We start from the raw sequence: 12,138 nt of genomic DNA on the forward strand, positions 1-12,138 counted from the left end.
TTCTACTCTGTAATTCATCGGAGTAGCTTTACCGCTCTTTACAACCTGAACGGAAGAATTTATACATAACGAGCACCTCATACTCCGAAAAATACAATACATAATATAAACAAAAAATCCAAATTCTAATTAAACCTTAACAACTGTGTAGATATATAACACATGTTTTCATGTGCCTCACTATCTTCAATGACATATTTAGATATTGTAAATTCAGTGCACAATTTCCTAAAGTAGAAATCACTCATGTCTGTTGGAGCAGGCCAGAAGCATTAATGTGTGGCAACTCGGGGACAGTTCATACTTTGATATGATCAGGTTACTATTGTGGAACGGCGTGTACCAAAACACAAGTCTGTAGCCCAGCTCACCTGGCATGATGACATCAGAGAAGCCCAGTTTCCTGGTGATGGACACTCCTCGTGTGAAAATGGCCATGTACTCCCTCCGCAACTGCTCAATGTCTCCATGGAGTAACTGGAGAGCCACTGCAAGGCCTGGAGATACAAGGAACATGTTATTATCCATCTAGCATACTACCAAACATACACATACGGTATACACACTTATTAAAAACTGTATTTTTTTATTATACCCTGTTACTTTTTCCATTTTCCCTTTTATAGCTGAACAGTGTGCAGTAACAATACTCTTTATCACTTTACTAAGTTTAAATGGTTTACACAAGGAAACTCTTAGAGCTCAAACTCTCTTGGCTCTACCAGATTTTTAGGTCAGAAGAGTCTTCATTTGCAGAAAATGAGAAATGGCTAAAATAACAAAAAAGATGCAGAGCTTTCAAACCTTCATATAAATCCTTTTTTAAGATTTCAGTGTAATAACCCTTTTTTAAATCACAGTTTTCATGCATCTTGGAATGTTCTCCTCCACCAGTCTTACACACTGCTTTTGGATAGGTTTTTTGCTATTCTTGGTGCAAAAATGCAAGCAGTTCAGCTTGGTTTGATAGCTTGTGATCATCCATCTTCCTCTTGACTATATTTTAAATTTGGTAAAATAAAAATAAAAAAAACTCATTAATTTAAAGTGGTCTCTTATTTTTTCCAGAGCTGTATATACACACACACCGGTATATGTACATCACTGGTATCATATTTGCATCTGTAAAACTGAATGACAGCATGAATGCTAGGAAATACAAATTTAGACCACTGAGAGAGAGAGAGCCTGTAACCAACAACAACCAGTGCATAGTAACCACATAACCTGCATAGCAACAACAAGTAGCTCCATTACGCCATTATCATTTTCTGTTTTTTTTTTTTAATATTTTTTTTATTTCATTTTTTATATTTTTATCATAATTTGCTTTATTGCTTCTTCAGTTCATTTTTACATAGTTCAGCTGGAACATTGAATTTTGAAAAATATATTACAGAAATAAACTCTACTAGAATTAGATATTGCACAAGTGTTGTCCTCACAGCAATGCTGCAACATCTAGTTTAAAGGCTTTCTAGAAGCTTAAAGGCAATAACTGCAGCAAATCAAGTTTAAACCTTTTAGAAATGTATTTCTAAAAATCTGTATTTGTTACACCGCTAATCAAAATCATAAACTGATTCAGAAGTGCCTGCCAATCAATTATAAGACTGCTGTAGTATCTTAAACCCCCATAACTAATGCAATAACCAACATACAGACAGACAGACACAAACAAACAAACAAACAAACGTGCACAGCTGCAATGCAATGATAGTAGAGTTCAGCTTCAGTTTTACGTCAATTAGAGCACAGACGCTTTCCTCCCTTTCAGTGAGTGTAGCAACATTATGAATAAACGTGGGGGAGGGGGGGTGGCTTCTCCCTCTGGGTTAGGTGTATTGCACCTACCTCAAGGCACGACTCTCTCGATCTTTCATGTTCCTCAGTCCCAGAGCGCATATGCAGACACACACGCACAAATGCATACCCTGCCAGCCTCTTTACCATGCCAGGCCCAGGGTTCATTAGCATTAGCAACTGTTCATTAGCATTCTGCTTGGCACCACAATACATCCGGAACTTACCAGGTGCTCTATACTCCCAGGCTCTCTCTGTTAGTGTCCTTTAGACTCAATTATAGACTTGATATATACTGTACATACAGCTCTGGACAAAAATTAAGTGACCACTTAAAAATGATGAGTTTCTTTGATTTTACCAAATTGAAAATATAATCAAGAGGAAGATGGATGATCACAAGCCATCAAACCAAGCTGAACTGCTTGAATTTTTGAAGTAGCAGGTTAATGAAAGCAGTCCCACACAGAGCCCATCTACAGAGCAAGACTCGTTGTTGCTCGCCACTGTGTGTCAATCTGGCAACCTGCGTGAGCTTCACATCTATATAGGAGTGGTTGAGGCAGAAAATTCTATCCAGTCTTTGGAAATTGGAATCCTGTAGCCATTTTACACACTCACTTGCATTGAATGTTCCTTTAATACAGTCATATGAAAAGGTTTGGGCAACCCAATTAATCTTAATCATTTTTAGTTCTAAATATTTGGGTGTTTGCAACAGCCATTTCAGTTTGATATATCTAATAACTGATGGACACAGTAATATTTCAGGATTGAAATGAGGTTAATTGTACTAACAGAAAATGTGCAAAATGCATTAAACCAAAATTTGACCGGTGCAAAAGTATGAGCACATACTGTGTCCATTAGTTATTATATATATCAAACTGAAATGGCTGTTGCAAACACCCAAATATTTACAACTAAAAATGATTAAGATTAATAGGGGTGCCCAAACTTTTTCATATGACTGTATCTTTATCTAATTATCAGTCCGTCATGGCTCTCTCACTTTTTAGTCCTTCATGGCATTGCACAAGCTGTACAATTAGGTATGTTCATTGTGTAGCGACTTCAGAGTGTATGCATATGTTAAAAACTGATACACTCCTTTATGAACACAGAGCTTTAAATATGCAGGGAGTTTCAGTGCGAGAGTCACTCCTACACACCTTTCCAATAAACTCATTAACTGTCTTTAATTATGACTAATGAAGCTGCTTTCACAATGAGTGTAAAAAAAAAACACTGCATGGCTATTATGCATGATATTTTCAATAGGATGCGTGGTGCCTATGCAGATCTTCACAGCACTGAGCTCATGACCCCCACGCAGAGGGTCACATAGGGTCATCTGAAGTTCAAAAGTTCTGAACTTCCTCTCTATCTACTGTAAACCAGTGACTTTCCACTCTCACCCTTACCCAACAGGAGAGCATAGATCACCGTGTCCAACTCAGATTTTAACTGTTTAACATCTCATATCCTATCTCATATCCTATCTCTCTATGGTAAAGTGTATGATGGTTCACACAAGCAGTTTGCAAAATGCTAACCAATGCAGCACATGCTTCCATTACTTAAGAATTAGCTCCATTAGCCACTAGCTATCAGATCTAAATTTGACTTTGTGTGAATCACCATGATAAACAAGTAACAGCAGACTCAAGTATCAACACACCACCACAGTGGAGCATCTTCCCTCCAAAGGGTTTCACTTCCCTTAAACAGCTATCAGTGCGTGATGTAAGGTGGTCCATATTAGGCTGCATGCAGACACAGCACTTTAATGAGGAAGAAGTGATGGGTTACGCTTCCTAAAGTTGGAAAATGTCACTTTTGACTTCTGATGAATCACAGTCTAAAATATAGAATATGTTATCACGGTGGTTTCCAGTTTTAAACCCAATCCAGGGGAATAACAAGAGCTTGGTTTGGAAATTAGCATTAAATATTGAATCTAATTTTAAAAAATCTGAATAATTAAATGGATAAGTTTTCAAAAAGGTTTGATGTGAGCTCAGAGGCAACTACGATGGACCATCACACAGTTGAACTGTGTATTTTGTCTTCAGATTAATCAGTATTCCAGACCTTTTTTTGAGAAGGCAATTAACATCAACCCAAGAAAAGGACCATCCAGACTGTTATCAGTCTAAAGGCCAGTGTATGTCAAGGTATGGGTTTGTGTCAGTACACTTCTGTAATGCAGCACTAATGCAAAAAAATGCATTAAGGTCTTGGACAAACATAAGCTGCCTTAGCGATGACATGTTTTCCAGGAATGTCCAATGGATTTAGGCAATTCTAAGGCAAATTAGTGCAAAAAAAACCAAAAAAAAAAACATGAACTGAATAAACATAATCTGAAGAGGAGGTGGGTCATGCAGCAAGACAACGACCCTTAACACACAACTTGATCTAACAAAGAATGGCTCAAGAAGAATAAAGTTAATGAATGGCCTGTTCTTATTCCATTCGAAATATTGTGAAGCGAGTAGTTAATTTAAGTAAACCAAACAAACAAACACCGACTCAGAGCGTACACTGTTCTGGTACAGGAAACATTTAGTTACAGTTGTTTCACGAACATTTGACGCCCAAAATATATAATATGTAATATTGGATACTTTTCCACAATAAATAAATTACCATCCATTAGAGCTGGGCGATTAATCGATTTTATCGATTAATTCGAATTTACAGTTAAGGACGATGTGTTTTTATGAAAATCGATTTTCTCTGAGTTTTAATTTTCACCACCGACGCTCCCCTGAGCTTAGCCCCGCACCTCTCAAGCGCGCAACCCCGCCCCTTTCTCCCTCCCTCCCGCGTGCCCAACAATTTGTCTATAATAGGTTTGAAAATAAAGAAAATAAAAATTGTATAAAATAAAAAACTGCTCTTACAATAACATTTAACAACATGGCAAAAAAAACTGATTTATGTAATTTACGTAAAAATAAAGCAACAGAAGTTGTTAATTTGTTGGAGTTTATTTGTATCATTTCTAACATATTTAGAGTGTTTTTTACTCACTTTTTTCTCTCTCACAATGTTAAACCTTTACAGATTCAAAAACATGTATTATGCAAATTAGGCGATAACGTCATTTAGCGACTTCTAGGAGATGTTAGTAGGGGAAAAAAATCGATTTAAATCAAAAATCTGTTTTTTTTTTTTTAAACGAAGATTTTTTGTTTGGGCCATATCGCCCAGCTCTACCATTTATATGTCCAATTTATTTAACTAGTTTTTTTAGGATATCTGGACTGAAAACTTTTAAGCATGACTGAATTAAACTGAATCTTTAATACTAAGAACTTGTTGCTTTGAAATAAGAGCTACAGAAATAACTGTGTACCGCATTCTCAGATTCACAGTATGAGGATCTTTTTAATGACTATGCTGCAGGAAACAAGATGTTTTATAACAGGCTGACAGCTGATATACAAGGAAAAGACATTTGCGTCAATCAAAGCATGATCAATGCTTACTGTGCATGTATTCTGAACAGGGTCAGATCGATGACCCTCTCTGGCAGGTATTCAAAGGCTCATGTCTGATTCATTCTCTATTCATGTCTGATAAACAGTGTGTAACAGAGTGGGTTTGGAAAAGTGCTGTCTGACGATCAATTGCTGAGCTAACATGCTCAAAAAACTCTCCATTAATCATGTAGGCAGATTCAGTGTGTGAGCGCTGCTGTAGAATAAACACAGTTATCCTAGTACAGCAAAAACAACACACACACACACACACACACACACACACACACACACACACACACACACACAAACACACACACATATATATATATATATATATATATATATATATATATATGCCTCTGGAAGAAAAATGATGAGTTTCTTTGATTTGACCAAATTAAAAACCTGCTTGATTTTTTGCACCAGGAGTGGCATAAAGTTATCCAAAAGCAGTGTGTAAGACTGGTGGAGGAGAACATGCCAACATGCATGAAAACTGATTAAAAAACAGGGTTATTCCACCAAATATTGATTTCTGAACTCTTTTTGTGTTTTTTGAGGTCTGAAAATTTTGCATTTTTGTTTTTTGGTTATTTCAGCCATTTCTCATTTTCTGCAAAAACATGCTCTAAATGACAATATTTTGAATTTTGAATTTGGGAGAAATGTTGTCTGTAGTTTATAAAATGAAACAACAATGTTCATTTTACTCAAACATATACTTATAAATAGCAAAATCAGAGAAACTAAAGTGGTCTTTTAATTTTTTCCAGAATGTATATCTTACTTCATAGCTATACATATCACTGCAATCAGACAATTCCTTTTGTGTCCAATCATTTTTGCAACCATTTCTTTGCTGATGTGTGAGTGTACAATGCATGCATGTCCCCACAGATTACAAGCACCGTCTTAATCATTTACCACCAATTTACGGTACAATATAAACTTAATTCCAGTCAAATCCACCGGCTAATAGCTTTAATAAGCTCCAATAATCTTGTTTCTTTAACTACCTCAGCATAAGCACTATAATAATGCAGCGTGTAATAATATGTTGGGGGATTAATCTAACAGCGCTGAAATGGTCGATAAGTGTTTATCGCTGCACACGTATGAATGCGATCTTCTCGCGACGCATCTCCCGAGCCAGCGGTTAATACAAACTCACAGAAATATTTTTCGCCCATCAATTCCCATTAGCAGAAATCATATCTTCATTTATTCAGGAGGAATCTTTCATTAGGGATTTTGAGGGACATTATGCTCGCGTGGGTTATTGTTCGTTGCCAGACGCCCTCCGCACATCGCTGCAGATAAGGCCGCTGAGTAAATGACTTTGTGTCAGTCACAGTAATTAATGTGTTCCCTCACTCCGCTTGCGAGTATTCAATATCCGTCGCTTTTTGACACCGCGTAAGATTAGGGGGGGCGCTTTCCAGCTTTTAAGAGGCAGCAGATCCTTCCGTGAGATCGTCCCTTTTGCACCGTGCATCAAACCCGTTAAGCTATCTGTGCATTTCTTCCGTTTCCGTTCTGCTGCTTTGAACATACACAGCCTATTAAGATTTAATTAGCATAATCAGACTAGGCCCTGAGGCGGCTTTCAGGCACGCTCTCATCTGAAATCATTCTAATCTGGCATTACAATCAGGAAATATCAAGTCTCTGTGAGAGTCATTAAGTTATTAAATCATACATCACACAGTATACAGCACTCATCCTTCTAGCATGTCTTCATAAACAAAAACTGATTTGCCACAGCTAGAGAGGACACATTTCATTTAATTGAATTTAAATATATATATATATATATATATATATATATATATATATATATATAGTGAAATAACACCAGGACCCCAAAGCATGTTCAATCCACCCTCATGCTTAACAGTTGGAAAGCTGTTCTTTTTTTCTGAATTGAATGAATTAAAAATGTGACCTATATATTTTTTTCAAACGTATTTTTGTTCATTGTGGCCAAAGAAGCATCTAAGATCTCATATTTAGTTCTTTTGAAAACCTGCAGTGAAAAAAAATTAATGACTCTTTTATAAAAGTTACACTGGCATGCCAAAAGTCATGGGACAGCAGTGTGTGCACTGATGATGGAAGTGTCAGCGTCAGAATGCCCACACCAGTATAAGTTGAGAGGTCTTTTCTTATGCGACAGAACAACAGACCTTTTTCCCCAGGAAGTATAAAAAAGCAGCATCCCTTCTTTTTATCTCTCTCCTGAGAAGTTGCTGTTTTAAGATATATGTTCTTCATTGGACAGCAACGATATAGAGTATAAAAGTATGTGCGTGTGTTTGTGTGCAATCACATATATATATATGATATATATAATAAGAGACCATTTACAAATGATGGGTTTCTTTGATTTTGTCAAATTGAAAACCTCTGGAATATAATCACGAGGAAGATGGATGGATCACAAGCCAACAAACCAAGCTGAACTGCTTGGATTTTTGCACCAGGAGTGGCATAAAGTTATCCAAAATCAGTGTGTAAGACTGGTGGAGAAAAACATGCCAAAATACCTGTGATACCCTGTGATTATAATACCAGGGTTATTCCACTACACATTGATTTCTGAACTCTTACAACTTTATGAATATGACCTTTTTTTCTTTGCATTTTTTGAGGTCTGAAAGCTCTGCGACTTTTTTGTTATTTCAACCATTTCTCATTTTCTGCAAATAAATGCTTTAAATGACGAGATTTTTATTTTGGAATTTGGGAGAAATTCTGTAGTTTATAGAATAAAACAACAATGGTTATTTTATGTTTTTTTATAGACTGATATCCAATCAGCAGTTTGTTACTACCAAGCTGAATCACATATAATCAAGTACGAGGACTGAAAACAGCTGATTTAACAAGTGGAATCAAGTAGCATTAAGTGTACTGCAGCTTGATCTGAATAAAAACCTGAAGCCAGCACCAGAAGTCCTTTATGGATTAGACTAAACACTTCTCATCTATTGAGCAACTTCAGCAGAACTTTCTATCACTGCAGCCTGAGCAGAAAATCCCTATCGATACCATTTCTACTATATGCGTCAGCGATACCGTTCAGTCAGTGTAGTGTTTTAGGCCTTTTCTTAAGTCCTATCTGGATGGGATTAGTTTCTCAGGTGGTTCTGGGGTAATTGTCTCTTTTATAAGGGGTACTTGTATGTATTTTTCTCAGACGTCCTCTGAGATAATTGCAGGCTGAATTACCTACTGTTTTTCACTGAACTTCATGGTCCTCTGGTAATTTTAGTCCCATCCGGATGCACATCTCTGAGTTTTGTCAACTTGCATTTTATAAAAAGCTATTTATCCACTGATATGCACTGTAATTACACTTTGGGCACACGTTGCTATGGAGATCCACGCAAACACAACAGCGAGTGGAAATGGAGGAGCTACTGAACTCTGTGTCATGTGACCGAGAAAGCCAAAAAAACCTTACTGGTCCTCCTGTTTATTCAATTGCAGTCCGGATGCAAGAGTTTTATCACTGAGTAGAAGTGTAACATATTTTTATGCTGGTCTTACCTGTGTTGGACCCTGAGAGGTTATATCGGGAGTTGACTTTTTTAATGATGTTCTCGTGGATTTGGTTCCAGTCGCTCTCTGTGTTGCAGCTGCAATGAGAGTTAAAAAAAAAAAAAAAAAAAAAAACAGAATGTCCAAATCAGAGCAAGTCAGAGCTGCTGCTGCTGATGTACTCACACTGTATTATACAGTACATGGCAGGGGTGTAATTATCCTAATAGCCATAAACCCTGTGCATGTGTGTGTGTGTGTGTGTGTGCATTAGTGTGTTTATGTTTGTGTGTGTGTGTAAGAGAGAGAGAGAGACAGAGAGAGTGGTGAGAGGATGAAGTTAAACAGGGTTGTCTGGCCATTTCAGTGCAATGTAGGTCACGCTATTAATGTGTCTATACCAATTTCTATTCCCTGGAGCGTATACACTCTGTGCACCGTGTGACTTCACATTCAATACGTGCACGTCCAGAGATCTGCCCAGTGGCTGGGAGGCAGCTTAGATTAGGCTTAGGCCAGAGCTAACAGAGATTTTCAGTGGTGAAAGATCATTTACAAACAAGTCCAACTTACTTTAGGAACCTGTCTCAGACTCCACTACTCCACTACCACCTGACTTCCTCTGTAAAAGGCTGCTTCCCTTAACTTATACGCTGCACTGTGTCATTGACTATGTCAGTTTTGATTTGTGGAGACCCCTTCTAATGAATGCTTCCAGCTACTTTAAGTAACGTCCACTGCTGACACAGATGTGCAAATGCACACAAACCCACACAGCTTGTCCAGCCAACAGAAGAAGCACAATGCTTAATGTCAGGCATGGGCTAGAGTGGTATAAAACCACCAGCATTGGGCTGTGGAGCAGTGGAACTGTGTTCTCTGATTGTAGAGGGATCGTCCAATCTCCTGTCTTCAATAAATTCTCACAGCAAAGCTCCAAAATCTAGTAGAAACCCTTCCTAGCTTGGAAAGTAGAGACAGTTACTGTAACAAGATCAGAAAAAAAACATCTTTAATACTCTTGATTTCAGATGAAACAATAAATAGAGAAGGAGCGTCAATACTTTTGCCCATATAGTGTAGATTTATAGTATATTGTTTAGAATACAGTATTTTTCAGACTATAAGGCGCACCGGATTATTATAAGGTGCATTAAGCGACACTAGTAAGAATGCATACTTGAATTGAACAAGGGGGGGGGTCGCCATTTTTTCTTTTCTTTCTATCTTTATTTCTTTCTTTCTTTCTTTCTTTCTTTTCACTAATTCAGCTGGGGTAAAGTAAACAAAACTGTAATTCTTAAAAAAAAAGTTATTATTTTTATTTTTTTATGTCAAACGAGCCCTGGATGTTTATCTACATCCAGTATCTATGCAGATCTATTTTATAATTCCAGTATTTTGTCCAAGGGTGCGCGCTAGCTGCAGTTAGCAAGCGCTTAGCCAGTCCCAGTTAGCAGTGCTAAATACCGCCCAACGATTATAGAAGATGTAGAATAGAAAGTTGATGAAAAAGTATATATAAATGCTCTGTCTGTAATGTGCTCAAAAACTGGATTTAATAAATAAATACAAAAAATAAATAAATAAATAAATAAATAAATAAATAAAAATCAAACTTATTATTTGTATTTTGTCTGTTCATTGCGCTGCAGTCATTTCCTTAACACTGTTATTTTTATTGTATATAACATTTTTTTTATTTCATATGTTTTTTTTTTATTCCACACACTCTTAATATATATGTTTATATATTTTCACAAATTTTTTCATTATTTTTTAAGCAGTAAAAACTCTTAACATGATGGGAAAGTTAATGTTTACTCTGCCACATTAGCTGGGATGTTCCCATGCTTTACTTCAGTGTGCAGGTTTTTATTTTTTCAATGCAGTGGGTGGAGTTAAGCTGCTGTTTGATTGGCTAATAATTGTTTATCCTGATGAATAATAGGTCTGAATTTGTGTGAAGTGAAAAGATACACAAGAAATTAGCTAACACACCTTGTGCATTGCAATGAAAGCAGGGTCTGAAAGGGTTAAAAAGCAGTGAATGAAGTGTTTGTGCTGGTGTGAGTGTTTGTTTGAGCGTGTGGTAGCATTTTTTTGGGAAACTCACGCGTAGACTTTGAGGAGGTGGTCATCTTTTGAGTCAGCAGTGAGGAGATCAGCGATGCTGACCACAGCACATCCGTACGGACGCCTGTACTGCACACTGCACGTGTTCTTCTTCTCGCCAGCACCCATCCGTCCTACACAAACACACAGATAAATGAACCACTCTGAGACGAGTATCAGACGCCTGCAGGGTAGACGAGGCATTTTCAGTAAGTGTTAGATGAAAACAAAGGAAGCAGTTCTGAATAATGTTGACAAAACACTGTGTTATGATCATTTTGCTCTACATACAGTATATACTAAAACACTGGTGACTCTTTGATATTAAAAGAATAGTTCAATAGAACAAATGTGTTGACCGGTGGTCCTGTAAAAACAAAAGCTTAATCAAAACCACCCACTCGATCTGGCCTGAAGCATCAGAGGTCACTCAGCACACAATATAACAAATATGTAATTTGTTAGAGAGCCATTTGATTTTCCAGCCCACAGTAATATCAATATTGCAAAGGCCAATATTACAATAATAATTAATATTTTTTCACACTAGAGAAAACAATCGCATTATGTAACTTTATGTAATGAATAATTCCTCACTCCTAGTTCAATAAAATAAAGAAATTTCACTGAAAGTACAGAAGGGCTGTATTCTAACAACAATCCTCATCCTAGGCGTAGTTTTAACAAAGAGACATACATAAAGACAGAACTGCAGATCTGAACCTCCTAGAAGGTTAATTAAATAGAACTATACACTCACCAAGCACTTATCTAATCAGTACAAAAGCCAGATTGATGCAGATATGGGGCATCGAGTTCAGGTAATCTTCATATCAACCACCAAAATCAGGGAAATGTGTGATTTCAGTGATTTTGAGAATGACAGGCTGGTTCGACTGTATGCAACTGATGATCATTTAGTCTAATGAGTTTTTAAGGCCCTTTACAGACTCTAGAGTTCACATATTAACTTAATACAAAAAAAACATCTAGTGAACATCAGTTCTGCAGAGGGAATCTCTTTGTTGAAGGAGAGGTCATTAAAGAATGATCAGACTGGTTAGAGCTGACAAAAAGGCTACTGTGAGCAGAAAAGTATCTCAGAATGCACAATATATTACCCAGCCTTGAGGACGATGAGTTACACCAGCAGAAAATCATGTTGGGCTCCATTTACAGTACCAGT

General features: G+C 37.0%; 1 protein-coding gene across 4 annotated transcripts in view; it reads right to left on the reverse strand.

Annotated features, from left to right (window-relative positions):
• Positions 1 to 12,138, reverse strand: part of dock4b (dedicator of cytokinesis 4b) — a 189,702-nt gene that overhangs the window by 87,794 nt on the left and 89,770 nt on the right. For all 4 annotated transcript variants that reach the window (XM_049473406.1, XM_049473407.1, XM_049473405.1 and 1 more), the window contains exons 11-13: positions 10,954 to 11,086; positions 8,847 to 8,935; positions 372 to 497 (exon numbers count right to left, since the gene is read on the reverse strand). In XM_049473406.1, the coding sequence (XP_049329363.1) occupies positions 372 to 497; positions 8,847 to 8,935; positions 10,954 to 11,086 (348 nt within the window). The remainder of the gene's footprint in view (positions 1 to 371; positions 498 to 8,846; positions 8,936 to 10,953; positions 11,087 to 12,138) is intronic.

Source organism: Astyanax mexicanus, chromosome 2 (genome assembly GCF_023375975.1).
Source record: "Astyanax mexicanus isolate ESR-SI-001 chromosome 2, AstMex3_surface, whole genome shotgun sequence".
In the NCBI taxonomy this organism is placed as follows: Eukaryota; Metazoa; Chordata; class Actinopteri; order Characiformes; family Acestrorhamphidae; genus Astyanax; species Astyanax mexicanus.